This window comes from Apteryx mantelli, chromosome 4 (assembly GCF_036417845.1).
Source record: "Apteryx mantelli isolate bAptMan1 chromosome 4, bAptMan1.hap1, whole genome shotgun sequence".
Taxonomy (NCBI): Eukaryota; Metazoa; Chordata; class Aves; order Apterygiformes; family Apterygidae; genus Apteryx; species Apteryx mantelli.
The window spans coordinates 14,878,923-14,903,902 of NC_089981.1; the positions used below are offsets into that span (position 1 = coordinate 14,878,923).

General features: G+C 43.8%; 2 protein-coding genes across 2 annotated transcripts in view; both read right to left on the reverse strand.

Moving 5' to 3' along the window:
- Window positions 1-21,764: 21,764 nt before the first annotated feature.
- On the reverse strand, window positions 21,765-22,670 carry LOC136991961 (olfactory receptor 4S2-like; the record flags this gene model as incomplete). Its single annotated transcript, XM_067295462.1, has 1 exon — window positions 21,765-22,670. A coding segment is annotated over exon 1 (906 nt), but the record flags the coding sequence as incomplete, so codon positions are not given.
- Window positions 22,671-22,944: 274 nt separating this feature from the next.
- LOC136991808 (olfactory receptor 4S2-like) overlaps window positions 22,945-24,980 on the reverse strand; it is a 145,064-nt gene continuing 143,028 nt past the window's right edge. Inside the window, exon 2 of the mRNA XM_067295261.1 lies at window positions 22,945-23,004. Coding sequence (XP_067151362.1) covers window positions 22,945-23,004 — 60 coding nt within the window. The remainder of the gene's footprint in view (window positions 23,005-24,980) is intronic.

A 24,980-nucleotide genomic window follows, 5' to 3' on the forward strand; every position in this document is an offset into this window, starting at 1 on the left:
TTGCTCTTCCCATGAGTCTGAACAATAGTGTACTAAGCTGTCACAGCAGAAGAGTCTGGCAGGTGAGCGTTCCACAGGTCAGCTGGTGACCACTGTTCAAACAGCCTACATAAGACTTCCTCCAGGAAAGCAAAGGTTCTTCCATGTCAAAACCATGATGCTACAGAGCCTCCCACAGAGTTCAGTGTCCTGACCGACAGTAAGGGTGGGACTCAGTTCTAAGAGACACTCACAGACACTAAGCAGCAGTGGGGTGAAGGGGGTGGTCATGGCCACATATTTTTCATTCCATCGACGCACCCTCCAGTAGCCCACCTCCTGCTTGGGGTCCTCTACATGGCAGCTGGCAGACTCATAACAGACACCCAGGGCCCAGTGGGTTTTGTCTCCTACTTCAGCCTCCCAGTAGTGGCAGCCTGATGAGTAGGCAGATGATCCCAGCACACAGGGATAAGTGGTGGAACGCCGAGAGCTTTGTGGCAGCTCCTGGGGCATGTCAGTGAAATAAACACTCTTGAGATTCTCCGAGAGCACCACACTGGCATGAGCTGTCTGAGGGTCCAGAGACACATCTCCTTTGGCAGAGCAGAGACTATGAGAAAGCAGGGAAAACCAAGGGGGAGGGAGCAATGGATTCACACACCTCACCCCAGAAGAATCAGCTGGAGAAGAGCAATTACACAGCCATTTGCCCATTGACCACAAGGCAGCTAGGCATCTGTCAACCCTCCATGCCCCATCTCCTCACCATACCACACACTTGAATTGCCTTCTCTGAGTCCCTACCCCAAACTGTCTTAGCTCTATGCTATGCCACCTTTCTCCTGAAGTTGCTTACCTTCCTCTGATAGTCTACACTGTCATCTGTTTCATCTCTCAAGCGCCCCACTCCTGACCCCTTATTCAGGCAGGCACCAACAATACTGGCACCAGGGGTCACTTCTGCACTTTGGCAGAGTGACAGGGGTGCTGTTGAGCACATGCACTGATATAATGGGCTTTCTCCACAAAGGGGCCCACAAATGAGCTCTCAGGTCCGTTCATTGGGTTCACCAACAAGATAACCATTCAAATGAAAAGAGTCAAGTCTAGTCACTTCAACATTTTAAACCAGGCCTAGACATACAGGTGAATTCAGAATGCCAAACAGAAGACACTTTTCAGAGCCAAGGACTGGACTCAGGTCCCAGACCGAGGCCTCTATATAGCTTGACTACCAGTGTACTTCTTCAGCATCTGCTTAAGCTGAAATAACGGCCTAGGGAAACAGGCCATTGCCCTCTTCAGCTCAAGAGGGACAGAAGGTAGCTCCAGCTTCTTAAGTGTTTCATACCTAAGGAAAGAAGTGACCTCATCTAGTAATTAAATCAATCACAGTGTCTAGAAGATGCCAATCACAGCAGCTGTTTCTAGGAATTATTACTATGCTAAGGTTGAAATGCTGGAAGCTTACCAAAAGTCTATATTCCCACTGAGAAACCATGACAGGAAAAAATTAAGGGGAAGAAGCTGACAGTTCATATATATTGGGATTTGGCCCAGAGTCAGTATAACTATCCTGGTCTGAGAAAAGGCAAAGGATGGAACTGACCACCAATATATCAGGTTTTATCTTCCAGGGGGATCATTCTATTACAGTGCAATGCAGCCAGTCTCCTAACACTGCACTGAAACACTGGCATGGCACTAATCCCAGAGGAAAGGAGCACTCCTACCAAGCAATTGCATCTTCAACTACTAACAGCTCCTTCCCTATCCCCTCCCCTCCCCTCCCCCCAAATAGGAAGAGGAATAGGGTACATCACCTCTGCAGAACACTCTGCATGTCCTAGAAAAGGAGAGGGAAGACAGCAAGTCAGATCCCACCAAAAAACCCCCCATCAGCATAAATATTGTAGGGTGTGTCTGCATGCCCAGCAATCCTTTTGCCTGCTAGTGCTGGGCTTTATCTAACCCAGGTGTCATTAATTCTGCTAATTATTTGGGGGAAATGGAAAGAAAGGCAGCACTTGTAAGGTCTGGCTCATGACATCTGGATGAGTCACACCCCATTTTTACCCTTTGAGTATAAAGTCTTGCTTTCCAAGGTGCAGACCTACCATGACTAAGTTTAAAGCTCAGCCTTTTCCTCACCTCACCAAGAAAGATGAAAGTCATGTTGCTCTCAGCTAGACCACATGGAAGAGATTCAACAGGGAGATCCAGGGCTCCTGGTTGCAGAGGGCCATACAGATTAATAGTGACCTCTCAAAATGCAAGGCAGAGCTTCAGCCCTGCCCCAGAGAAAGGGACTGCCACAAGAGCTTCTTTGAAAGGCTGTGACAGAGAAGTCACCAGGAGATTAGAGAGCATCTCCCAGCTGGGGACTGACCTGAGGCAACACCCCCAGGGAAGAAAGAGCCCCTCTTGTCAACTCTTCTGAGCTCACCATACCACTCCAGTTCACTCCAGATGGGTGGGCCTAAAGAGAAGGCCCCTACGCCACTCCTCCCAGCTCTGCCCCTTCTTCCACTTACTCTCAGCTCCTTGGGCTTTTTCTCCTCCATGGATAAATGTTCCTTCAAATCCTTTGCTTTTCTGCCCAGATGCTCCACGCAAGCTTGTAGCTTATCCTGGAGAGGGAAGGGCAAGAGATTCTACTCAGGCAAAATGGTCCAAGGCATCAGATGCTGAAGCAGCACTGAGGAGGCTTGGATCATACCAGCTGAGAATCATATACCAATTGATCTGACATGTCACTTCATGCACTTTGCTTTCATGGGGTGTCAATTATAAATTCCAGCAATCCTCTGGCTATTCACACTGAACATCTGCATCAGGTACTACACAGAGTGTTTCTGGGTTAAAGTTCTGAACACCTGTGTGTACAGCAGCAATACAGGTTACAATATTCCTCTGCCTTCCAAATTTAGCTTCTGTCACCTGGAAGTGCAGACAAGGAGTCAAAGCAAGATAGTTCTACACTGTATAGATTAATTTTTTCTAGGGAGTCAATCACCAGAACAACTTTCCAGGAAACCTACTGTATCTCTGAATCAAAATGGAACTTCTGACTCCACCCTCAGATATGGGACAGCAGGAATTACTCAGTGGAACTCAGTGGAAATTTTGCTGTAACACTCCCTCCTGCCTCTGAAAATGACTAATCGAATCCTAAGTTGAGATTCCGAGGAAAAAAAAAAAAGAATGGGGGGGGGCCTGAAAAATGCCTCCAACATTTTGGATGCAACTTGTGCAGACATCTTGGCTGGGATTCTGTCCAAGATTAAGACATCTAAATTTAGATGAATTAGATGCCTAAATTCCACTAGATGTCAGTATAGTCACAGGAGTATTCTAGAAAGCTAATTAGCTGACCATGCATCTACTGTCGGGTGAAGTGAATAAGTACACTTGTCAGACTGTTGGTTCTAGCCACCAACACAGCTAGCTCAATTGGTTGAAGTTGCCTCAGAGGGTGAAGCACACATCCCACTCAGCTGCTGGAATGTTTCTTCAGCTTCAAGAGTTTCTCTAGAAAGAGTTTCTCTAGAGTTTCTCTGGTCACTAGCACCCTTTTGAAATATTTAGCGTCAAAGTCAAACTAGAGATGCAACACTTGTTCCCAGACTGTTCTGCTGCATTCCTGTGACTTAACAAGTATTGGTGGGTCTGAACTGCCCTACTTCCTTACTTAGGATGAGATGGTTAGAAGTTTAAAGACTGGAGTGGAATGCCAGGTATCTCAAACCTTGTGAAGGAAATGCTTTCTAGCAGTACCTCTGGGAGATACCATTTGCTTTCCTTGTGTTTTTTGAGGGCTTCATCCAGGGGCCCTCCTGTATGAGCGAGATGGCCGTGGGAGACTGCACACACCACACACATGGCTTCCTGGTCCTCCTTGCAGAAGAGATTGATGACCTCATGGTGCCGGCAGCAGAGCTTCTCGTTCTGCATCTTTTCCTTGACAAAAGGCAACTGCCAGGCTGTCTCCACTATGCTGGCCAGCTGCCGGTTGGGGTACATGACTTGCTGAGCACAAACATGCTGACACATTGGGCAGCTGAAGTCCTTGACCACTGGCTCCCAGTAGTGGGTGATGCAGGCTCTACACAAGCTGTGGCCACCAGGAATCATGACAGGGTCCTGCAGGTAGTCAGACTGATGGAGCAAGTGGTGTCTATGTTAAGGACCTCCAAATGACTGAGGCAAGCCATTGGTGGTAGTGCTATGAGATGGGCACAGACTTTGGGAGACAGTTCCTATATCCTGATACAGGAATAGTCACCTGGAGAAAAAAAAAGAAGAAGAAAAAAAGAAAACCACACCACAGAGCAAATAGATCACATACATACATTATTCACCATGTGGACTCAAGGAAGCCTAAGAATCAGGCCTCATAGATATTCTCTCCTAGCTTGAGTGAGGAGAGAAGACTAGAGAAAAGACATGGGCTATGTAACCCAGACACCTGGTTCAGCTTCATTGTCCTGTTCCTCACTGACCAAGGCAAGCAGTAATTTAAGTAACAAGCATTTATTGAATTCCCCAATACCTTGCAGGAGAAGGAGTTCTTTCCCCATATCAGACATGGGGGGGGGGGGGTTGAAGGCAGGCTGGAAATAGCATGCATGTTAGCAAGCATAGTAGTACTGAATATTTCTGCTCTGTCACCTACATACAGACTTTTTCCCTTGAACTCAGTACATGGTAACTAGACACACAGAGAAACAGAAATGAGAGGTCCCACTTTCATACATAGCCCCCTGAAGGCAGTCTGGAAGAGGACTTATTAAAAGATAGCCCAGGCCTCATGGCATAGACTAAATAGACTAGCTTCCCCCTCTCACTGTTTACACATGGTGCTTACAAGATGAAAAATTCCAATGCAAACAAGTTTGTTAACAAGGAAAACATTTTTCATCCAGAGGGTGACAAAACACTGGGACAGAAGCCTAGAGAGACTGTGAAACCTTCATACTTGGAGACAGGGAAAAACCAGCTGGATAAGACCCTTAATGTCTTAATCTAATTAGGCCTACTTTGAGCAAAAGACTAAATTAGGAGACCTACAGAGAACTCATTGAACATAAACTAGTCCACAATTTCACAACCCTGTAGATCTCCACTTCAAAAAAGAAAAAGCATACTACAGTTGAAGGAAATCAACAGGAGCAGAACACCCCTAGACAGACTGAAAAAGAACAAGTCTAACCAAGTAAGACCTCTTGATAAAATTTTAAAAGCTAGAAGCACTACGAGCTAGGCATTCAGGGCATCTAAGCTTTTTGGTCACAACACTACCTTGCCAAGGATAACTTCCAAGCTAAAGAATTTGTTAGGCAATACACATCCCAGGTGAACTGCCACAGACCTTTGCTTTCAGCAACTAGAGAACAATTCCCCCTCTTCTCCTTTACAGAAAAAAACACAGATGTGGCTAACAATGGCATTTATATAGGAGCAACAGCTGTGATTGCCACCCACATGCCCTTTCCTACCTCACCCTATGAGTATGAATATGAAGCATATTAATTTGTGGTTTTAGGGATTAGTCATGGAATCTCTCTCCTTTCCCTCTACGTTGGATGTATATTCCCTGAGATGTTGCAGAAATCCTCTGCGCCCTCCGGGGTGACCCCTTCATCGATGTTAGGAGAAACAGTGCAGGTTTCCTTGACTGCAGAAGCAACTTTGACACCTGTGGTATGGTCAGAAATACAAGTTTATTGTCCTGTTCCAGGCTGTGTTGATCAGATTCAGGACTAATCAACAGGTACCCACAAGCAGCCCTAATGTCATTAGCTTATATTTCTCTTTCCTCTCTTCCCCTCCCAACTATGCTTTCCCTTTTGACTCCTGTTTTGCTCGTTTCACACCTGTATTTGCTATTTATATGATTATGTTGGTAACTATAGCCTTCCTGAGCAACTTTGCTAAGACAGCAATCCTATTTCACTGTCTTTCAATATCCTTCACCCATGGGGAGTTCCTGACAAGCCTCTTTCACTCTCTGTAATGTCCAGCAGTTTCTCGTGTTTTTATCCTATTAGTGTAACCTCGGGTCATGGAGAGCCACCTGCCCAGACAGATAAAAGCCTGTTCAGATCTCCTTCTTTTTCAGAGTGCTGGGTATTACCAAGAGTGGAATAAATCCAAATCTTCTCAACATTTTGGAAAGAGACCATCTCTGTTATACAAAACAGAAATAACAGAGATAAAGTCTGTTTCTATTTAAAAGTAGACTGAAATTTAGCAAAACATCATTTCAGGACAATGTGGAACTAGAATGTTACAGTCTAGGAATCCTAGAATAGCCTCATTTTCACACGTGTTCTTTGTGGCTTGTATGTCCAATTTATTGATAGAATTGATAACAGCAGCAGAAGATTGTAGTGATGTATTCTTCTGTGCAAATAAATTGCAGTTACTTACCTTTGGTTTAATAAAGACATGATAAGTGAAAATGGATATGAATTTAACTCTTTTCATAGTCCTGGAGTTTAAGTGCAGCTGACATCTACTCTGGAATATCATTGTAATCCCATGCAGACAAATGCATTTGAAACCTTATTTTCCCCAGAGATGCTGACCATCCATTTCTGTCTTCACAGGTAACTCTGTATATCCTGCACACCTTCAAAAGTCAGCTCAGGAATTCATACGCCCATTTACCTACTAGTCAGACAGTCAGTTTGTTATGAGTGTGAATGGAGCTTGGTTTGGTGCAGGAACGAGCAGAATTAATCAAAGAATGTTTTCTATCAGACATTTGTCTAGTAGAATGCCATCAAAGTTGACTGGAAAGAGTTGGAATCCAACCAGTGGACTTTAATATCTTTTTCTGAATTAAAAAAAAATATTAGTATCACAGTTATAAATATGGCAGTGAAGGAATAGTTGTTTTATTTGTAATAAATCTGGAGTAGCTCTACATGCATATGCCTGCTTATGGAATTCATTTCACCTAGAGATATACCTTTAAGCATGCCTTCGTTTCTGTCCTCCATCTTAGTTTCTTCTCAATAGGGAGGGGGAGGAAAAAAAATAACAGGTGTTTTTACAGAATGGTTCATCTAAGTATCTTAGACATCTGCTACATGATGAGATGAGTTATGCCATAGAAGTGCCCATTTTTTCCTTCCTTTTCCCTATTCAGGATGTGTAGAATGATAAGCTCAGGAGGCTGCAGCCAGGGCCTGTCCCTCTGGCCCTGAGCAAGGTGAGCAGAGAAGACCTGGAGATGGTAGCCGAGTTCAACCAAGAGTCCAGATGACCAGGAGAGTTCATGGTGATGAAGCAGGTATGAGGTCAAGCTGAGAAGTCAGCCTGCGGGTCAGAGCCACGATCAGGTAACCAGAGACAGAGAGAGTCCAGTGCCTACTGGGCAGGCCCAAAGTGACAAGATAGGTGCAGGGTCAAGCTGGGAAGTCAGCCCACAGGGCAGGGTCCAGAGCAATGGAATCTGCACGCTGAGCTGAGCTGAGCTGAGCTGAGCTGGAGATCTGTGCTCCTCTAGGGAAGCTCAGACAGAAACTGAAGGCCCAGGGTTGAGCTTAAATGGGGCTCATGGGCCCATGGGCAGGAGGTGCAAGTGGCTGCCTCAGGCGAGGATGATCAGGCCCATTAAGGCCTGTTAGTGCCCTCAGACCCTGGAAACAGTAGTAATATTAAATATTAAAAATAAATATTAAAGACTTTTCTGTAATAGCAAGAGCTACAGCTTTACTGTGAGAAAGTACAATTGTGACACTTTTGAAGGTGATTATTTTCACCTAAGTTTTTACTTTCAAGTTTGATGCCTTGAAGATATCCCAGCTTTGTTTTCAACTGTTGCTAACTACTACCACTTCAGCAGTATTGCTTCCATGTTCTGTTTCCATTCCCTTACCTCATACATCCTTGTAGTCTTTTTTTTCCTGACTCACAGTCTGAAGGTGATCATTAACCTTTTAGCAAAACCGGGTCACATTCATCAGGCACCTTAAACTGTTTACAGTATTAGTGATGTGGGCGACTCGAGTCTTCCATGCAAGAACAAAGTTACCACACAGCAGGTGGTCCTGAGGGACAGCCTACCCTCTTTTGTTGTGGGTGAATATCCTTGAACCAATTCACATGCATCGCAGGCTAAAAATGTGCACACAGAAGAATTTTTTACAAATGCTGAGGCTGGGATTCATCTTACCTAAGTTTAGACTTCTGTTAATGAGCTGCCAAAGCATAAACCAAACTTGTAGGCTCTTTCTATAGCTCATGAAGGCAAATAAAAGTCTGTTTGCCTCCATAGTTTTGGAAGAGAGATTGATCACACCTGTCTCTGTCTCCCCTGAAAGGTCTATATTTATATCTATGAATTACAGGAAGAAAGAGTGTAGAGTGACCAGCTCAGGTTTATGGAATTATTTCAAGTCCACGTTAATGCAGCTTAATGCTGCCCTGAGTTCTGGTTTTGGATCACATTCCATCTGACTCAGGGAGCTGGCTCGTAGAGAACAAAAAGCCACTGGCTTCAGTAGAGAAAGACTTCAGTCTCAGCTGCTTTGGCCATGGAAGTAGCACAGAGAAGGAAACGGAACCTGCTATAACACTGCCTCAACACACAGAGTTATTAGACAAATGGGTGTAAGACCGTTTTTCCCTATCCTTAAGAAGGACTGCAAGTAAAGGTCCCATAAAAAGCTACACTCCCTCTCACTGGGGGTCATCACTCAGAGCAACCCATTCTGCCCATCCTGAACCACTTAGACCCCTTAATGTGTAAACGTAGTGTCTGAGGAAGAAATATGTTCCACTCTTCCATATCCATAGCTTTATCATTAAGACTGACAGGTGTTATTAAACAATAACCAGTCAGTTCCCAGAGCAACTCTGGCAGGATCTAGAAGTACAAATTTTCTGCAAGCAAACATTTTCATGCTTCCTAGAATACCATGGAGGTTTCAGATATTCCTGACTAAACTGTGAGAGAGGACTACAGCAAAGAAAGATAAATAACCCAGACAAGCAATACCTGTTGATCCACTTTTAACCCAGCTATCTCCTGAACACCATGGCTTTCACGTAGTCTAGACGAGAACTCCAGAGGCCATTACATTGCCAGTCTAATGCAGTCTGGAAGAGGACTCGGTCCAATGCAAATACATTGCAGACCTCATGGTGCAGCCCAAAGAGACGAGCTTCCCTCACTCATCATCTTACACATGGCACTGCACATTCATTGTCCCAGGAGTCGCCCCCACTCCACAACACGAGCAGCCACTGTAAGCACAGTCTAACTAAGGCTGCGTTACCTGGGACATTTCTGCCTGCCTAAGCCCCACTGATGACTTTCGCTGCTAGGGACAGTCAGAGCAGATCACTCTTCAGCTGAGTAACCCAATTCAGCTCTCTGCTCTGAAGGCCAACAGTTTGTCGAACAACCTCTAAGCCCTCGAAGTAGCACAAGTAAGCTAGCTTTTCTGGCAGGTAGAGATGTCCTTAAACTCCTGCCAGAATCAGGGGAAGGGTCTTTGTTCGTATGTCTCAAAGGCTCCTCAGTTTCCCAGAACAGCTGTCTTCATCATCTTATCGTAAAGTAATTTCAATAAGTGTCCAGTGATATTGCAAGAACAGAGAGAGGTTAATGGCAAACTGTTACTAAAGCATGATATCTATGTCAACATCTTCCAATAGACCATTATTTTTCTTTTCTTCAAAAGAGTTAATTATTCAAGGACCTTAGAAGAAAAATATATCTGGGATTAGGTGCAAGTGCAAAGGCAGTGTTAAGGCAGAGGCACCAGAACTCTAAGCAAATCACCAGCGATTACCTACTTGAAGAATTTTCTATCTGCATTTGAAGAAAAATCTACCCCGATGGATGGACACATAATCTGAGCCTGGATGGTCCACAGATGAACAGGTTATCACAGCAAAATATCTGCTCCACAGATGAGCAGGCTGCCTGAAACTAGATGGTCCATGAGCCAAAGAGGTTATCTAACAAAGGGCACGAGTCCAAGGGTAGATGTGTTATTAGAGACAACAGGAGTCTTCTGTGGAAAAACCAGCTAACTGTGTATCAGGACTGTGCATTTTAATGAGAGGAAGAATTATCAAGTTTGATCATAATTAATAACAGAGGTGGATTCACATTCAGATGGCATACTTAATGCTTAAACTCCACAGAGTTGCACTGCAGCTCTTCAGAGTCAGATAAGCAGAACTGATTCCTCTGATATCTTACACTGTACTGCTATTTACATGAATATGGTCTTATTATTATTAAAATAATTTATATGAAAGTTTGCAGTCTAAAGCTTTGTTAAGCTTTGTTTGTCAGTTGATAGGGACAGACAGGTTCACTGAATTTGCTAGGACACTTAATGTCATCAGTTTCACTAGTAAAAAGTAGTAAGGGCAGGGAATGAGATGGGCATGTCCTGTAATCAATGACAACAAAGACACCCTTAGAGGATGATTCCTTCTGCTTATCACACTTATCTTAAGATGCGATGAATTGTCCTTTGAAGGTGATATTGCTTCCTTTGTCTATAGGGGGAGCCCAGAATAGATGTTGACTGGACCCCTAACCAAGGGTAGGGGAAATTAATTCACAGAAAGATTCTTCATTACAGTGCACCTGCTGAGACTCCTAATTAAGGCCTGGTGTCTTGCAGGAGATCTAATTTACAGACATTAAACTGCATCGAGAGTCATAAATACACCAAGTACTTCAGTAACACCATTTTTCTGAAGAAAGAATTCCAAAGCGGCAAGCTGAGTGTTAGAATATCACATTTCATATTGAAGTTGTTTCTCAGCGTGTCACTCCACTAATGTTTCACAACGCCCAGGCTGCAGGTCAGCTGCAACATATAGGGAAAAGAATGAGCTGTTGTTCCAAAGGCAGTACTGAATTGCGTAGTTCTGCAAACCTATAAGCAAAGAACATTTATCTGGGCATTTATCTGGAGCAGGGAGGGGCTCTACTGCAAGTGTGAAGTCCTAAAGTTTTTCTGTTTAGATAAATCTTCTGATTTGTTTCAGTAAGATGTCTTTGAAGTGAAGAAGGAAGCTGCTCACTCTTACGAAGGTACATGAAATGTTTGTAGCTTTTGAAATAAGAGTTTATTTCTGGGAACAATACTGCCTAAAATATCTCGCACCTTCATGCAAGGAAGGTAGGCCTATTTCTTCATTTTAGAGATCAAAAAGATCATTTTCAATCTGCAGATGGAATCATAGAATCATTTAGGTTGGGAAGGATTTCTGGAGGTCATCAAGTCCAACCTCCTCCTCAGAGCAGGTTCAGTCAGATCAGACTGCTCCGGCCTGATCCAGCTGAACTTTAAATGTCAGCACAGATGGAGATTGTACAAATTTGCACCTAATCCAGTGTTTGATCACTCACGTTGGGGCAGGAGAGGGAAATTTCCTCCTTCAGTTTCCCAAGTAGTCCATGGAAGAGAGCAACCTGTTGATAGCAAGCTCATTGAAGCCCTTTTCTGAGAATTAACTGGGCTAGTTGCTGTGCTTTAGGGCAGAAAAGGTTGGGTAGGTTGGAGATAAACAACAGCCAGCTATGCAAAGATAACTCAGTGTGTAAAGGCAGTCTGGTCTTTTGTGCATCTAAGCAGGGTAAGCATTTTCCTCACTTAAACTGTGTACCTAACCATTATAGGCTGGTTTTAATCCTGCTGTCTTGAAATGGGCAAGTACTTCTGAAGATTTGGCTCAAGGGGGGAATAAACTGGCTTGGTGTCTACAGTATCTACTCTTGTCTTACTGGATAAAACAGATCAGTATTTCATTTGGTGACTCTTCCCAATTTATTCCTGAGCAGAAAATGGCCACTTTTCCTTGACAACGGGGATGCAAGCAAATGAGAAATCCTTTCTCAGCCAAACCTGGAGGATCTTGTGGTATCTGCTCCTCTTTCGGAAGATGCAAAGCTGAGTTTTCCTGCTGCTGTTGCCATTTAGTGCTTGGCACCATTTCATTCAAGAGAGGAAACTCTTACTTTCTTCTGCCAGGATGTGGATGTGTTATTTGTATGTTTACGAGTTGCAGTCCCAAAGGTCAGGGTGGTGGAGGTCCATGTAATGAAGGCAGGTCTTAGCAAGTTGGCACAGCTGCAGCCTAACCATTATATTCCTATTTCAGCAAGGCTGAACGGGGGCTGCTTTGTCCCGTTAATGGACTTTGTGGCCCATACTGAGCTCTAACTACCCTGCTACCAATGCCCGGGGGTGTTAGCTAGTAGGCAAAAAATGTATTGGTGATTGCAATACAGAAAGCATGATGTCTGAACTAGTGTCAAGACCATGTATCTTCAGGAACAAGCGGGCCATTGCCCTTGGAGTGGGCCATTTGGATGATCCTGTACACCCAACCGTGGCCACGAGTGAGGGGAGAAGAGTGCTCCATAGATGTCCTCAAGAAAAGCAGACTTTTTTCCTTAAAAAAGGAGAAAGAGGTCACACAAAAACCATTGTAGTGCCAGACTAGGACTTGTGTTTCACAGTGCTGCTGCTGCCTTTTGAATAAATTCTTTTATCTTTCTGCGCTTTCTTATCTCACCTGAAAAATAGGAACAGTACTCCCTTGTATCACAAGTCATTTCAACACGTAATTAAAGAAGTCTAGTCAGAAGCTGTGATGAAAATGCTCCGTACTTCCTTGTGCCTACTGAGACAATCCATTGTGTGTTGCCAGTTTCCCATCACTTCTAGGTGTTGAACCAGTTTCTTGTCGGGAGATGATATGAGTGTGCTAGCAACATGCCTGAGAGGAATCACTGTGTGGCCATTGAGTTTATCCTCTCTGGACTAACAGAAAGCCAAGAGGTGAAGGTAACCCACTTTTTTTAAGCACATTAATAGGGAATCTTGGAAGGATCATGTAGATGAAGGTTGATCCCCCGGCTTCACACACTGTGTACCTTTCCCTCAGTAATTGGCTCCTGTGGATTTCTGTTACTCCTCAGCTATCTCCCCGAGGTTGCTGGTGAACTCTTCAGCAGTGAGGAGAGCCATTTCAGTCAGTGCCTGTGTGGCACAGCTATTCACTTGTCTCCTCATGGCTAGTGCTGTGTGTCTCCTGCTGGCAGTAATGGCACATGACTGCATGTGGCTCTCTGTAACCCTCTCCTTTATGCAACTGTCATGTCCTCAAAAGCCTGTACACAGATGGTAATCATCTCCTCTTTCACTGGCTTTGTCCACGCACTTGCGCAAACTATCTCCACCTTCACATTCTCTTTCTGTGACTTCAGTGTTATCAGTCATTATTTCTGTGACATCCCCCTAGGATCCAGCTTTCATGCTCTGACACCTATAGCAAAGAGACAGTACTTCACATTTTTGGTGTGTTTCGTGGCATCTTCACATCTCTGGCAATTCTCATCTCCTCCATCTACCTCATCTGCACCACCCTGAGGATCCACTCCTCCAAGGGCAGATGCAAAGCCTTCTCCACCTGTGCTTCCCATCTGAGAGCTCTCTTCTTGTTTTATGGGAGCACCGTTTTTATGTGCGGTAGCCCAACATCCAGCTACTCATTGGACTGAGATAAATGGGCCTCTCTGTTCTCTACAGTGGTGACTCCAGTGCTGAATCTTACCAGCTACAGCCTAAGGAATAAGGAGGTGAAGGATGCTCTGAGGAGAGTTTTAGGTCATATCAGAGAAACTTCAGCAGACTTGTTAGAAAGAGAACTTTGTTTGGGGAAAATTTATCAAAACCTTGGTACAAAGAGTAGGACTTCCAAGGAAGATTTGATCAGCTTCCAAGGGTGAGATTCAGAAAGGTACTTAATTGTTAGAAGTGCTTTTAGGTGGACTTTTAACTGGTTGTATCTGCAACTTCTATCTTGAAAGACTGTGTTCCTCTGCTGCTGAAAGCTGGAGGAATCCTGACTCTTAACTTGCAAGTTCCAAGCACAAACAGGACTCCTGCCTGAGGAGTGCGTGGCACAGAATTGCAGTTCTCTGTTCTTTTAGGAACGTTTGCTCATGTAGGAAAACCACCAGTCCGTCAAGATGAGAAAAAGCTTTCAGAGATATTCAAGAGGAGAAAAGAAATGTGATTTGAATTTATGGCCACTTCTGCTACATCTTCATTATTTGAAAGGCGTAGCCTCTTCCAGTGCAACACACAGAACCTGAAGTTCTGGAAAGGAAATCTTGGAGAAGAGACACCCGTGTTTTTGCCCCCCAAACACTAGGGAAAGTAACTGTCCCTCTCCTGTTAAATCCCCCTCTTCTGTCACCCATTACTACCTCCTTTTTCCCCTTCTGCCTGGAAACATGAAAAAACTACAGAAATGCAGAAAAGATTGACTTCTAATTTTGCTACCATTGTGAAGTAACAAGAACTTATTCCTGCTTTTCATCTCCACATATCAGCAATCCACTTGAGGCAACTGAGTGAACCGGTAGTTATTTTAAGGACATTGGACATAATTTGAAAGTTAATCAAGCTGCAGTGTTGTTTCACTTAAAAAAATGACGGAATAAGATGGTGACTTACCAACTACATGTCTGCCATCAATGTGATTTTGAGAATAAATGACCAATCATTTCTGGGAGATGAGAAAGTTGGGAAAGGCTTTGGAATCCTTTTATCAGTTCAACTAAGCTAGCTCTAAGGATAGGTGTTCTGTCGCTAAACGATGTTTCATCCCTTCTGGCTGAGTTTACAAATGCTGTCCCTCAGTTGGCAGAAGGAGTTGAAATCTTTATTGAGCTGAAAGTGACAGAATTAATCTCAGACAGGCGAGAAGTTCCTGCCTCTGCATAAGGTTTACAGTCAAAGGGGGATGGAAAGAGGTCTTGCGGATTCCCTTTGCATTTCACTGCAAGCCTGTTAGGGCTGTTATTTCCCCTGACTTCCTCTCCTTAAAGCTGTGCATAACTATAGCAAAGATTGTGTCCCTGTGGTCATCTATGGCACCCTAAAGAAGGATTTTACAAGTCTCAGGAAAATGTAGCCCTTTGGTCCTGCTAGTTGTCATCTTTCTGTTGCTGCAGAGGCTGAAGCTCAAGGTTTATCTCTTGTTTCTGATTATTAAGTATCATCAGATATGTGACGTTCACAGTTTTTACACGTATCAATGTTGCACTGTCCTTATCTTGAACAGAGAAGTGAAATTTTTAAACCAGATTTCTGAGGTGTCCAAAATTGTCTCTTTCAGTGGACTCCCAGCTCACAGGAAGGAAATAGCTTGAAAAGAAATCACAGGCATCATTTTACTTTACTGTGTATGTTTACAGGTCTCTGGGAAGAGCAATGTACAATACTACTCTTCCAGAGAAAGACAGGTAGGTTGTCATCAAAGAGCTTCCCTGCACAGCAATGAGTCATGTCTGCACACCTCTCTCTGCGCTGATGTTTAAGATAGTCAAAGCCATCTCGAGCTAAGCATCAGCAAAACCGGCAGCATGTTTCAATCAAGAATCACAATCTCAAACCTAAATATGCTTTCTGACAAATATCATCAAAAAGAACAGATTTTCATAAGCCCCACATTCATCTAAGTCCTGCATTCACCTATCCCTTAGTCTCCACCTCGAGAAACCCAGACAAAATTAGGGAATTTAAAATGTTAAAGAGCTGCTGTCTCTTCAAATCTACAGTTTGCTTTTCTAAGAAAGCCTTCTGATCCACCCTCCAGAATCCTGTTCCTCTTCTTCCCTTCCCCAAATCTCAGTTCCAGGAGGAGATTTGGGAAAATCCTGGCCTTGAATCACTTGTCATGACAGCAATGCTAAAGTAAGTCCATTTGCAGTAGAACAGCATTGCCCAGAGTCAGGAGGTCCTAGGGGCATTTGGGGGTTTCCCTGCTGCAAACAGTTGAGGAAAACTCGATGGATCAAGAACAGTACTGTTAAGAATTTTAGGGAAATTTTCAGTGTTCAGCTAGGAATTAGGTTATATCTTATGGAGTATGGAGAGATATTAGATACCTGTATTTCCACTGAGATACCTATTCCTTAGATCTTTATAGTGTAAAGCACCAGACGACTGGCCAAAGTATGAAACTTCATCCAGTCTCTAAATAAAGCGGTGAAAAATGTCCCGACAATTGAACTGGATTGTGGCTCCAACATTGACTATGGTATTTAACCGTGCTTGGATTGCTGCTCTGATAGATTATAAAGCTCAGCTATGACATAAGGTCAAGGCCTTGGAAAGGTGTTAGCAGAGCTCCTTTAAATGAAGCGTTCCCAGAGACACCAGGTTGGCACAGACTGCTGAAAATCGGAGTGAATGCCTGGCATTGGGGAACGGCTTCTGTGTCCATCAGTGTTCCTGGGAGCCTTGGAAAGTCTAGTATGGTGTATGTCACCCTTCACTGTAAGGCAGACACCTAGTGCAGCATCCTGCTCCTCTCATGCTCCTATTTTACCATGCAATGAATCTTAGTCCCCTCAAAGGTCTCTTGCTGTCTTCAGCAGCTCTCTCAAGTTGAGGCACCTCATGTCAGCACACCAATATATGTGAGATGAAACCTGCTTGTGCTGTGCCACACTGAAGGATTTGCTTTCTCTTGGAAGCTTAGCACCACCATCACTTTTTTTTGTGTAGAAACATGAGCAGACACCACTCTCCGAAGCTCGTAGGAGCTAGTGGGAAAGCATGACCTCTCAAAATACCTAGTTATTCCTCTTAATGCCAGGAGAAGCCTAGACCTGAGACTTACACAGCTCTAAGGTGTCTAAAGGTAAAAGCCACAATACCACCCCGAAGGCTCAGGTTTGACTGGTGACAATATGCTCACATCCTTGTGACTGACAATTTCCAAAGAAAGATGAGAGCTACATGAAACCTTGAATTTAGTTTCAGTTCTACTCTTGTCTGCTGAGAAGATGGTGGAAGGGCGCATATAGATGAAAATGCATGACCCAAGGAACAGAAGTGCAACAGTGATATGGGAGGTGCAGGTAGAGAGTGCTATCAGACGCCCTTTGGAAGAATGTGTCCTCAAAGAGACCAAAATAATGACACAGGACACAACAAGAACAAGCAAAAGAGCCCGAGGAAATCAGACCACTATTGGCAACCACGATGCAACCAACCACGTAGGTGTCAGTGCAGGCCAGCTTCAGCAAAGCGTGTGCATCACAGAAGTAGTGGTCGATCTCATTGGGCCCACAAAACAATAGCTGAGCGGTCAGCAGGGTCTGCACCAGGGAGTGCACACAGCCTCCCACCCACGAAGCTGCCACCAGCCGGCCACACACATGCTTGTTCATAATGCTTGCGTAATGAAGCGGCTTGCATATAGCAGTGTAACGATCATACGCCATTGCTATGAGGATGAACATCTCGGTGCAGGCAAAGAGATGGACCCCAAAGAGCTGTGCTATGCAGCCCACAAAAGAGATGGTCTTCTTTTCAGCAAGAAGGTCATAAATGAGTTTGGGAACTGTGACAGTAGAGTAACTGATATCTACAAAGGACAAGTAGCTCAGGAAGAAGTACATGGGAGAGCCCAGCTGTTGACTGTTCCGTATAGTGATGATGATAAGCAGGTTTCCAAGAATGATAGTGGCATAGAAGACTAAGAAGAATGTGAAGCATACTTTTGCTAATGTATCATCTTGTGTGAGTCCCTGGAAGACAAACTCCGTCACATTGTTCTTGTTCTTCACATACGTCACGTAGACAGGACCTGAAGCACAGAATAAAGCCACCTGTGATGGCATTAGAAACACAGTGCTATCAGTACACATCCATGTCGATCACTGGTATGTTCAATATCAATGTATTCCCTTTTATGCCTTTTGGGGAAAGTTTCCTTTCAAAGTCAATGCTTCTCTCAAGGAGTGACAGTTGATATCTAACTCAGAATGTATTACTGAAGTGTGTAATAGGGAGCTCCGTTTATTGGTTTGAGGGAGTTGGTGGAAATATCCTCCAGATTCATATTTCTGATCTTTGCCCCTTTTAAAAAGGAAGACTAGTCACTAGGTTGCCTAAACATCCACTTTTGAAGTGTTGATTTGGAAACGAAAAACTGACTGAGAAGGGTAGTGCATGTTTTGATTTGAGTCTCAACACGTTAGTCATGCCCTAAGGAATTCTGCTCAGGCAGTGAATGTACCTTCTTTTTCAACCCTCTGAGGGAATTCAACAGAACTAGTCCTTACTATTGCTCTCTGACTCTGGTAGAATGTCTATGCATTTCTGTGCAGCCATCAATATTCACATCATGACACAAGGCAGCTGGCTAATTAACATCACTTCAGCTATCAGTGTAGATCCTTCTGGAGGAGGTAAAGTGGACACCTACCTCATGTCTGTTTAGCAGAGATGTGCCTTTAGGCACAAACTGTCTTTAAGGCGCCCTAAGTGAAATCAGACCATGTTCAAGGGATGCCAGGAAACCTGAAGCAGGAGAGTCATTGTCCTATATGTGCTGTACTGGGCTACATCTTGTATTCACCTTTGCTGCACTCTGTGCAGTACGCAAGTATCACTAGTGTTCAGTTTCTACATTGAAAAGATAGACAGCAAGAACTGCATAACAATGTCCACAATACTGGCAAGTCCTCTGGGATCTTAATCCCAAAGTTAAGACTGAGTACATAGGAAGTGCTGCAGCTACCTATTGACTCCTTGACTCTGTAACACCAGAAACTTCCTTTTGACAGATATTGCTGGAAATGGCATATAACTGAAAAATAAGCAAAGAAGACAACAATTAAAACAAAGGGTAAAAAAAATTGAGTTCTTTCTAATTCATAAAATGCACCTCACAAAAGTCACTCAACAGTAATGCCTCTTTTCAAAGGCAGGATTTCATAGTCATGCTTGAACAAAACAAAGAAGCAAGATCAGAAAACTTACACAGTTTATATTTGCTAGTCTCCAACAGTTTGCCTGCTATTCTCTGATGACCTTCTAGGACCACTTTAGGCAGTTTCATCAAAACCTCTCAGCTCCAAGCTGCTTCTTATGTGTCACGAGAGCAGTCCACATCTCTGCCAGGGCTGAAAACTACAGAGGATGAAATGGACAGCCTGAATGTCTAGCTCCATTTCTCATTCTGCAAAAACAACTTCCAAGAGCATCTGCAAGAACAACTCTCTTTCTCTCCAGATGGGGAAGTTGTGGCAGAAATATTTCAAGTAAATTGCACAGCAGAAGCACAAGCTTACCAGAAGCAATGAGATCCCAGAGGCATGTGAAGTTTTCTTTGTCAGAAAGAATCAGTGGACGGGGAGCTAAAATATATATTTTGGACAGCTATTAGAGTAATCTCTACAGGGTGACTCTGGAGCGTGATCACCTAGACCATGTCACATTGTGTGGAGGTTTACTTGCTTTCTTGCTTGCTTTCCAATGCTGTCCAGATAAATGGACTTCATTTAGTATTAGCTATGTGCTTCTTTTGGAAACATTTCTATTTAAAATCAATGTCATGGCTGACCATTTGCAAGAGTTTGTGTTCACATTACCCTTGCAATCAAACATTTTTTGAGTAAAGATGTCTCCTACATGTGTCAGATATTTTTTCCCTTCCAAGCCAATATTTCACATATGCTTTCTTATTTCTTATTAACTTGCTCTTACCATTGCATGTTTGCAGCATAAATAAATATCAGAACTGTGCTATATGACTGTTGGCACTTAGACATCTGGTCTGTACACGTTTGAAACAAGGAGTAAACGAGGAAATTATTTCAAGACTTTAAAAATGTTTGTGGTCAGGCCTCACTACTTGCAGGTATTTTTACTCAGGCAATGCAAAATACAGAAGCAGCTGTTTAGTCCTCATATTAAGTCATTCTAAGAATCTGGGCCAATGTGTAGAGGAATCAAATGTTGTTGTTGACGCCTTCCATAAGCTATGGTCCCGCTGTTGCCTGCTAGCATCCAGCAGCCAGAAGAGAAATCAGAAAAATCATGGTGTTCTTCCCCAAAACATTAAAAAAAAAAAAAAACAGTTTTTAAATTATAAGCCTTAGCTTGAACTGGCCGTGTGCCCTAACCCCTCAGCAGTTTCAGTATGAAGGGGGTCGGTGGGCCCCATCTGTCTTTCTACCTGCCCCACCTATGGTAAGACAGACCAGCCTCTGAAGGCGCCTGTCTCTCTCTGTTGACAATGGTGCTGAGCTAGACAACTGTCCTTCATTGCATGAAGAATTTAGACTGCTACAAATAGGTGGGGCTGGTCCCACCTTTAGCTGTGTCCACAGAGTGTGAATGCTGGGTGAGGGACATGCTGGCCCAGGCCTGAGGGACACTATCCCTCTAAGCCTTGAGAATCAGGATTTATCCCAGTTCCGTCCTGCTGGCTGCCATCCACATAACCCACCACGGTGAGGAGAAGACACTGAGACGTCCGCAGTGTACTGGTGCATGCCTGTGAAATGGGAACCCACTCTGCCACCCCCTGCATAGAGCAGAGGACATTCGGGGAACCAGAGCATTTGCGACATTGTCCCAGGGTTTGGTCTGTAGATGTGCCGCTCTCCTGTGCAGGGAACACCTTCTTATCTTGAATCACACTTAAGCCATGTTAAGGTGCAACACAAGTGCAAGCGTTTATAGGGAACGTGAAGTGAAGGAAGGAAAAAGAAAGTGCTTTAGTTACTTTCAGAGTGCATCACACAGATGTCTTTCTCCCTCACGCAGTTCATTTGCTCTTTTCCTCCTGGCAAGGTAGGAGTCAGGGTCCCGTGGCTCCTCATGGCTCCTTCGTCCTTGTGGAGAACCTTAGCTGCTACAACTAACCTCCCTGTGGCAGCTGTGACTGGCTCTGAGATGATTTAATCTTCCATCTTCACATTTCTTCTCTTCCCTCCTGCGGGAGTAGCTGCTCCAGCTATTCCCTTGGAATACATGTTTCTTCCTTTGCCTGGGCCTTTAGATGTGCCCTGTTGGGCTAGGAGTTATCCTGCGTACAGGAATTATTCCCAAACAACTCTTTTTTTTTCACTGACACATAAAATTGTGCTCCCCAATGCTTTCTTTGGTGGCAACAATTTCCTACAGTGAGCAATTTATCTTTCACTTGGATCTTTGATTCTCTATTAGTCTAAACAGTAAAATGCAAAATCTGAGGCAGAGATGAAGGGCAGAAGGGATGGTTAGGAAGGAGGGCATTAGTGATAGGTGAACTACTGCAGAAAGGCAGAGAGCTGCACTGGAATGGGAAGGGGAGAAGCTTCTCCTCATATCACCTGCATCAGCAAATGACCCAACCCACATCTCATATCAGCAGTTTAATTGCTAACCCATGGATTCAGCATATGACAATGCAGTACTCCTAAGAAGGCATTTACTCCAAAGTAAAGGGGAAGGAAGCCTTTGGTACAATTGCTTCCAGCAGCAGGTGACCAACAGCCTTGCAGACACCTTGGGCCATCGTTTCCTAGCTGAGTAGATTACAGAGTAGATGGAGCTTACCTGACGGAAAGTTTACACCTGGGAGAGCTCGGACTAATGGGATGCTCTGCCTGGAACACATTTTAATATTTTTGATAGCATTCATTTCTTTATTTGCTGGTGTCTCGACAGTGCTTGGAAGCCCCAGTCCTGGGCCTGTGCTATTCAGAAAGAGAACATAAAGGGAATCCCTGCTAGTCACAGAGTTTACAATGCCATTCCAATCAAAACATGAACTTTCAGCTTCTTCCTAACTACTGCAACAGCTAAAACCAAGCTTTTCTTCAAAAGGGAGCTTTCAGTAAATTTTCCAAAATGGAATTATAGTGAGAGAGACTTGATTTTCTCAGCTCCTGAGAAAATGTTACCACAGTTCTACACCTCACCCTTTTCACTCCAGACTTTTCTATTCCACAGTTTTCTCATGGCCCTTTTCATCTCCTCATTTCTCAGCGTGTAGATGAGTGGGTTCAGCATGGGTGTGATGATACTGAAAAACACAGCTAACCTCTTGTCCTCCGAGAGATTGCTGGATGGGCGTATGTAGGTGAATATGCATGGCCCAAAGAAGAGAATCACCACAGTAATGTGGGACCCACAGGTGGAGAGGGCTTTGTACCGCGCTTCGGACGTTCGCCTTTTCAAGGAAAACAAAATGACAATGTAGGACGTGACCAGGATGAAGAAAGAGACCAAACAAATCATTCCACTATTGGCAACGACAATGATGCCCGCAACATAGGTGTCTGTACAGGCCAGTTTTAGTAGGGGACGGACATCACAGAGGTAGTGGTCAATTTTGTTGGGGCCGCAAAAAGGGAGGCTAACGGTTATGAGGGTCTGCACCAGGGAGTGCACAAAGGCCCCCACCCATGAACCCATCACCATCCAGCCACACACACGCCTGGTCATGAGGGTGGTGTAGTGCAGGGGTCTGCATATGGCAAAGTAGCGATCATAGGCCATCGCTGTGAGGATGAAGATCTCAGCGCCGCCGGAGATATGTAACCCGAATAGCTGTGCCATGCAACCCCCAAAGGAAATGGTTTTCTTTTCAACAAGGAAGTCAGCAATCATTTTGGGAGCTGTGACAGAAGAGAAGCAAGTATCTGCAATGGACAGGTGGCAGAGAAAGAAATACATGGGGGAGTTCAGACGTTGACTGCTAACTACAGTGACAACGATGAGCAGATTTCCTGCCACAGTAACAATATAGAAGAACAAAAACACCACAAAACATATTTTCTGCACCCCTTGGTTCTTTGAAAGGCCCAGAAGAATGAATTCCTTCACACTGCTTACATTCTCCATGTTGATCAGTCGGGTGCCAATATGCAATATACAGCTTATACCCCTGGGAAAATAAAGACAGACACATGATTCATCAGCATTTTTCCATTATTAATGATGAGTTCTATATCAGAAGTGGATACAAACCAAGAAAGATATAGCATTAGCATTAAGCTTTTGAAGTGTTTAGTTTCTGTCATGTATTTTTTTTTAACGGCTATTTAATTCTCCACAGTACAAAACTTCTGCCATGGCTTTGGCAGCACAGAGATAGGTGCACTCTGTGATATGTTCCTTAATCCTGGTGCTCCAGGATTTTGAAGGACTGGCTCCATGGCTGGTAGCCTTCCATGCACTAAAGACAAGGCCAGAATGTTCACCTTGGGCACTACAAGGCAGATAATGCAGCATGTTTGCCCTCAGGGGAGACAAAGTCCCTGACAGCAATCTTTGTAAAATGGGTGTCTTTAAGAATACCTGGAAATACTGCTCAGAATGATGATTTGCTTTATAAGTACACATGATCTTTGAATTCTTGTTTAGAAGGGAAATGTAACCACAGGCAGAGAAAAGAACTCTCTTGTGTATATACATTTTGAAACGTAAATATGAAATGTCACAGGCTGAAAAAGGAGTTCTGGGAAGGTTATCTATCATGGAGGGGAAAAAAAATGCACCTATGACTTAATGGAGTATTTCACATTGTTCTAAATCTCAGCATTGTTTCTATCAGAGGAAGGAAGAATGAAAGACTCTTGTGAGATCTTCTGTCCCAGCACTGTACTGATTTTACCTAGTGTGATTTTTGATACACTCTGCGTGATGCTTTCAAGGGTTAACTTAGCTTAATGAAGCTAATCTAACTAAACTCCTTCAACAGCCAGTATAAGTCTAATTCATAGGCTGATTCGGAATGACTGAATTAGGGTCCTTTGCAGAACCCTTTCTTCCTCCATTCACTATGAGGAGCTTAAGCAAATTAGCACCACCAGGTTAGAATGACCCTCAGAGAATAATCCCTTTTGGTCCCTGAAAGTAGCTCAGAACTTTTTGTATGCCATCCACCTGTTTTAGGTTATGGCTGAGCTCCTTGTCCCTAGGCATTTCTACATCCATACAGTTTCTCATTCGAGACAAGGTCACATTCCAGCATAAACATGGGACTTCTTTGGTTCACCCTGTATTCCAGCTACAACCCATCGAGCATTACATGTCACTAATAAATGAGTAGCCTACATCTTTAGAAAGAGTGTAACGTTTCTAGCTTGCCATTATGCACCCAGACCACCAGAGTTCCTTTGGCAAAGAAGTCTGGGAACCACCAGATGAAACTCTTCACAGAGAGTTTAAGGTCAGCCAAAAGCAGGCACTCTTTTAATAAAAATATCCACTGTATGGGCTTCCTTCTAGGATCAAAACATTCCCCGTCAGCTGGTGTTAAAATGCACCATTTTAAGTCCTGCAGAATTACATCACAACCAGGTCTTCTCATTTGTATTCGTGATCTGTGAGCAAATCTGTGGAATGATTCAGTTAAGCCAAGTTATCTACCAACTACTTCCATCTGCAGCATAATCAGAAATTCTCGTGCAGGCACAAAGTCATCAAGCATCCACAGGAAACACTGAAACTGAGAAAAGCCAAGATTCCTTTCAAACCCACAAAGTGAAGCTGAGAGAGGAAGTGGGCAAAAGTAGGGACTTTTCCTATGCTTACAGTTGTACTTACACTAGATGAAAGTTTTTCAAGCAGAAGGGTAAAATTTACATGGATGGTTCCCTTTCAGATATTTCTACAAGGAAAAGGATCAGTAAGAACAACGGGAGGTCAGTTTCTCCCTCGTCTTACCAGGTCGTGATCCTTTCTACCCCTCTTCCTTCTACTGAGCAACGACGTAGACTTCTCAACAAAATAAATGACAGGGATGAAATGAGCACACCTTGATGGCTGTGCAGTACCCAGTCCAAAAGAAATAGCTGGTCTCCATCCAAGCCAGAGCATGACTGGAAGCATACCACAGCAATCGCAGGGCCATATTTAGGCAGTCAGAAAGGAGTGACCGAGAGAGAAATGGTCAGGGGAAACTATGTGCCTGAATACCAGCAGATGGCAAATTCCTGAGCTAAAAACAAGGTGTGCATCTACAAAAGGACCGATTCACAATTCAGACAGCTCGACTATGTGTCTTGCTTGATAAGGTCCTTTCCATCACCACCAAACTGCATTTAACAAACTACCCATCTGTCTGATCTCATCTCATCGCCTTAAGTCATGTAGGCACCTGTACCTAAGCTAGGCATATTACACCTGACCAGTCTACTTATAGATGTG